The sequence below is a fragment of the Sphaeroforma arctica genome (assembly GCF_001186125.1).
Source record: "Sphaeroforma arctica JP610 unplaced genomic scaffold supercont1.1254, whole genome shotgun sequence".
NCBI classification, from domain to species: Eukaryota; class Ichthyosporea; order Ichthyophonida; genus Sphaeroforma; species Sphaeroforma arctica.
The window spans coordinates 1-5,578 of NW_014039304.1; the positions used below are offsets into that span (position 1 = coordinate 1).

The following is a 5,578-nucleotide window of genomic DNA, read 5'->3' on the forward strand; positions in this document are numbered from 1 at the left end:
TATATATATATATATATATATATATATATATATATATATATATATATATATGTGTGTGTGTGTGTGTGGTTCTCTGCCCATCCAAGGTATATATAATACATATTATCATACAAATCACATGCACCACATCGATTTTATCGGGTCGAATGCTCGCACCGTAACAGTAGAAATAACATACTTGAGAAACGTGGCGACAAACATCCAGACACTACGGATTGTCAGGGGTGTATTGACACAGTACACCTTATCCAACACCTCCACCATTGTCTTGGCTAACGTTCCCGCAGCTTCGGAGTAGAAACCGAAGTCCACCTGTGGATAAACATTAAACAACGGCCGGTCAGTTGGGCGGCTTATATACTTGGACCGAACTTACAGGTATCCGACACCTTGGAGCGAACAACCGACCCTACGAGCATACACCATCTCATAATTCATTATCTGGCCAGGAGAATAAAGTATGCAGCAACGCCTTGGAGGTCGAATGTCGGCTAGTGCACAAGACTGATTGGACTTTGTATATACCGATCTGTGGCGATAGTGTATGGCAGTTCTCAGTGATTGGACTTTGTATATACCGATCTGTGGCGATAGTGTATGACAATTCTCAGTGATTGGACTTTGTATATACCGGTCTGTGGCGATAGTGTATGGCAGTTCTCAGTGATTGGACTTTGTATATACCGATCTGTGGCGATAGTGTATGACAGTTCTCAGTGATTGGACTTTGTATATACCGATATGTGGCGATAGTGTATGACAGTTCTCAGGCCAAGCAGAACGTAGTGAGGGGTTCAATGCACAGATGGTTCAGAAAGCTGTAATCGCCCACGAGCAGAGCAACAGGGCTAGCGACACAATGCGATCAGGCAGACGTTAACGAGTACAGGAACATGTTACTTGATTTCTCAGCAGTACACGTGTCGGTATACTGCGTGCGAGATAGACCTGAAATATCGGTCGCCTTTGCACACGCACAATCAACACTGATGCTAACACAATCACCGCAGGTTGGCTACTTTAGGTTGCATAGAGCTAATGGGAAGTTTGCAGCACTATTGACCGTAACGAGCGCACATAATGTCTGCTAATCATACGGCTCTGGCATCAGTAGCACTACAGAAGGATTCATAAGTGTTATCATTGATTTCACGAGCCACTTACGTAGTTGTAATAGTCAGTGATCGGACATTCGACATATGTACTCTATACGAGTGCGGCTTTCAGTACCTGCTTGGAGTATTGAAAGCCGTGGAAGTCCATGATAATAGCCACACGCTGGTATGCTGGGGCAATCCGGTCTATCCGCCTCAGCACATAATCTACGAATTGACAAATTTCAATCGGCTTCATCAACTTCAAATTTAATCTGGAGAAAATAGAAAGCATGTGGAAACCAAGTTTAGCACATGCATTGCAGCTTGAATAAGGAAGACATCGTCACGTCACGAATAGTAACGCACCAGATCTAGCGATGTGTATCCTACAATGCGCCGGTACCAGTCGTAACTCCTAAATGCATGCGTAGACGTTTCTCCCAGAGAAATATACAAACCACTCGAGCATTCAATATATTAAAAGATATACATACGTATGCGTGTACACGTACATATGCACATGATCACATACATACATAAATAAATACATATAGATACATAGATTCATGCTTACACACACACACACATATATATATATATATATATATATACACATAATATATATATATATGGTGATGCGCGTGTGACGGGAAGCACTGTGATAGAAACTGCATGCGCAATCCAGTATTCGTTCAGCACGCGAGTGTAATCAAACATACACACACTGTCTAATCAGAATCAAACGTCAGAAGGTGATCCAAGTGCTAAGTCACATTCCAATAGTTATCAGAGTTAAACACACAATCCAATAGTTATCAGAGATAAATACACATTCCAATAGTTATCAGAGTTAAACACACATTCCAATAGTTATCAGAGTTAAATACACATTCCAATAGTTATCAGAGTTAAACACACATTCCAATACATATCCGGCGCGGAGTGGGGGTATTCGCCGCAAGTAGATTTAAATGTGTATTCATTGTCATAAAACGCTTTGCAAGTGAACTCGAGCGCACCGTTCAAAGCGGATCACCACCAGCGGTGCGTTATCGCGTGTGACGCCGTGTAGGTAGAACATCCCCATTTGAAACATATGTAGCATATCCGTGTTGGTCAGGATGTTCCAGGCGTAGGTGATCTGGTGCAAGTGTGTATAAGTTCAGGGTTTAGGGCTTAATACACGTATGCAAGTTTAGGCATAGCAGCCCTATAATAAGTGTGGAAAGTTTAGGGTTTAGGGTTCAACGAGTGTGTCCAAGTTTAGGCATAGGAATGTGGAGTGGTCACAATGAGAGCACAGAACAGCCTGGCATACCTGAGGGGTGAAACTGCAACAGAACACCACAGGGTGTGTCGCCACTCGCCTACTACTGGTATTCCGAAGGGTTGTCACTGCTATCAATACCCTAGACTGAACAAGCACACATCATCGACTACTCGAGTACGAGAACAGCACATAAATGTCCAGCTACGAAAGCTGGGTTTGAGGGTTTAGGGTTTCACACAAAACCCTAAAACCTTGAGACGCTAACACACCTCTTCAAACTCCCTCCTGGCTTTGATTGCCTCTTTCATGTTGCAGTCTTGAGAGATAATGAAACGCTCTGCCGTGACTGGGTGCAGGTCGGGGAACTCGCGCTGCAGTTCCATGACGAAGCCCTCCATCTCATCCACCGGCTCTTCTAATTCGCCTGAAGATATTTATCGTTTCCATTGGCAAGAAAATGACCGTGTCTACATGGGTTCGTAGCATATGCGTGCGTGCGTGCTTGTGTATCTCGAGGTAACACATACGATCTTTGGATCATGTCGAATCAGCGCGCAGGCGCCGATGCTCACGACCGCACAGCTCATCTAAATGGAGTATTGCAGAACAACTCACAGGTCACAGGTAACGAGCGGCCCATCAGAACACACGCACAGACCACTACGACCACTCAGCACACACAATACGCACAGACACGCACAATACAATATGCCAACAAAACGCAAGGCAACGCAAAGGAACGCAACGCAAAGGAACGCAACGCAAAGGAACGCAACGCAAAGGAACGCAACGCAACGCAAAGGAACGCAACGCAAGGCAACGCAAAGGAACGCAACGCAAAGGAACGGCAGGCGATCCTGCGAAGAAGTAATCAGTTAAGCTCGACAGGACAATGCGCAAGGTCCAGGGATCTCGGACCTTTAAGTGGGACTGGAACACCACTGAACACACCCGCGGGCGTCAAATGAATTCATGCATGACTGACACTGTACGGTATGGGCTCACGAGGGACCACTGTGCCCGTACGAGCGCACATCTGGGTCGCTACAGGCACCGTGTGTATCGTATGTGTCTTGTGTAGGTAGACTAGTACTATGCCATGATATTTTATCACCGATGAAGTGCATCAAGTACAACGCCAATGAAATACGTTTAAACGGGTCGACACCAGAATGCAGTGCCACGTACCTGTATCTGATTCGTCATCGTCTGAGCAGTCGGAGAACCGCAGTGTTCCGTTGATTGTCAGCTCATAGTAGGCTGAGAGGGTGGTGTGTTTATGTTTGGAACTGAGTGGATGTGTAGTGCGCATATAGTACATTCACATACTTTTTCTGCGGAAGATACGGCTTGGTTGAAGTGTTGCCAAGATCTAGAATACATGTAGAACGTTAATGCTGCCGAAAATGCGAACCTCATGGACAAGTAGTGCATAACAAGATACACATACGTACGGTCCAATGCCGGAGAATTGTAATAAGTAGCAGTAAGACTGCCCAATACTCTCTTACAGAAACATGCAAAGACATACGTCCCGCCCCACGCCTACCTCATGAACCCCCCCCCCCCCACTCTAAAAACACATTATTCTTTTTATAATAAACATACATATACATAGACATAGACACATCTTACGTCCCTACCACCATTTTCTACATACTTTCATGATCTTTGACCGTGTCCAGATCAGGCATCACATGCAGGTGCAGAAACAGGCACACGACTGCCGTACCCACCACCACGACTATGTAATCGGCCACTATACTGGGCAACACAATCCCCACCAACAGCAAGGATAGGCCTACACACAGCAGCTCGTATGTGTGGATGTACACACACACCGCATGCAGGTACTTCTTCAGGCGTGCGTTGGGTGTGAGTTGGCGTGCATTGCTTTCCTCGAGTATGGGGTTCACCACTGGAGACAGGTCGTCGGGTTTTAGGATCTCGACTAGTTCATAGCTGTTGTGTTAGGGGTTTCGGGTGATGAAGTTTCAGGGTTCAAAATTTAAAAGTTTACAGACGTGCGTTAGCGGTCTAGGAGATTCACTTGACTGACAATAGCCATACACTATACAACTGTCCATAGATATAAACACTAACTGTTTCTGTACATTCACAAACTAACTGAAGCCATAAAACTATTGTCCATAGGCATCCGTATACTAATAGCCCACAGACACACAGTACACACCCGTCGACAAGGACATAAACATAGGCATACACATATGAGCCGACCTACTTTGGTATGTGCGAGGGTTTGTCATCCGGAATGCCACCGATTCTGATGTAGTGCTTAATACTAGTCAGCGATCTATTCAGGTTGATACTGGCGTAGTTGCCCGAGGTCAGGAAGATGCGTACCTCTTCCATTGCACTCTGCGGTCGACAGAAGACGACTGTGTGTATGTGCAGAGTGCGTTGAACACAACCGCTGTGAGTGCTTGAATGTGGGTGTTGTGAAGGGTTAGTGCCGAATGTTTTGACAAGCCTTTAATGTTCATGTGTGTGATCTCGTATGGCTCATACTCGTCTATCGGCCCACCTAAAGTATATATATACATATAACCCTAAAACCTTAAAACATCCGTAGTCGTAATCTCATACACATCCACAGTCACGAGCTCAACCAGCAACCTCATACACATATGTAGTCATAAACTAAAGCAGAAAAAGTTACACACATCCGTAGGCGTAACCTCAAGTCGTAAACACGTACACAGCCATCTTAGTAACCTCTGGGAACTCACTTTTAGCACCCACTTCTGGTCGTATACCCAGCAACACAGACCCACAGTTCTCGCCCGGGGCCGCCTGCGAACGCGCTAGCGCCACCATAAGTACAGCCACACCATCTTTAAATGTGCCCTCTTGCGCGTCACCCTCAGACATTTCATTGGAGCTCGCGCTCACCGAGCTATATGTGCAGGCATGTACGTGTATGTATAGTTGTAGTAGAATGATTGTGAAGTAATGGTGCATAGGTGACCTAGGTGTGTCGATATGTAGGTATATACGCGTATATATATATATATATATATATATACACTATACTCTATATGCTATATACTACACACTTACACAGACATAGACAGACACAGACCCAAACCCAAACCCAAACACCGACATACATATATATGTATACAAACACACACATATATGTATACCATACACACGCACACACACACACACACACACACATATATATATA

At 45.0% G+C, this 5,578-nt stretch overlaps 3 protein-coding genes across 3 annotated transcripts in view; 1 reads left to right on the top strand and 2 right to left on the bottom strand.

Annotated features, from left to right (window-relative positions):
• Window positions 1-178: 178 nt before the first annotated feature.
• Window positions 179-2,765, bottom strand: SARC_10450 (hypothetical protein; the record flags this gene model as incomplete). Its single annotated transcript, XM_014295504.1, has 4 exons — window positions 179-312; window positions 1,231-1,369; window positions 2,117-2,238; window positions 2,637-2,765. Coding segments are annotated over 4 exons (524 nt in total), but the record flags the coding sequence as incomplete, so codon positions are not given.
• Window positions 2,766-2,906: 141 nt separating this feature from the next.
• SARC_10451 (hypothetical protein) lies at window positions 2,907-3,335 on the top strand (the record flags this gene model as incomplete). The annotated part of the gene is made up of 1 exon (XM_014295505.1): window positions 2,907-3,335. The coding sequence occupies one exon, from the start codon at window positions 2,907-2,909 to the stop codon at window positions 3,333-3,335; it is 429 nt and encodes a 142-aa protein (XP_014150980.1).
• Window positions 3,336-3,337: 2 nt separating this feature from the next.
• Window positions 3,338-5,578, bottom strand: part of SARC_10452 (hypothetical protein) — a gene marked incomplete at both ends in the record, with an annotated part of 10,483 nt that continues 8,242 nt past the window's right edge. Inside the window, 5 exons of the mRNA XM_014295506.1 lie at window positions 3,338-3,411; window positions 3,556-3,627; window positions 4,028-4,329; window positions 4,610-4,766; window positions 5,118-5,284. Coding sequence (XP_014150981.1) covers window positions 3,338-3,411; window positions 3,556-3,627; window positions 4,028-4,329; window positions 4,610-4,766; window positions 5,118-5,284 — 772 coding nt within the window. The remainder of the gene's footprint in view (window positions 3,412-3,555; window positions 3,628-4,027; window positions 4,330-4,609; window positions 4,767-5,117; window positions 5,285-5,578) is intronic.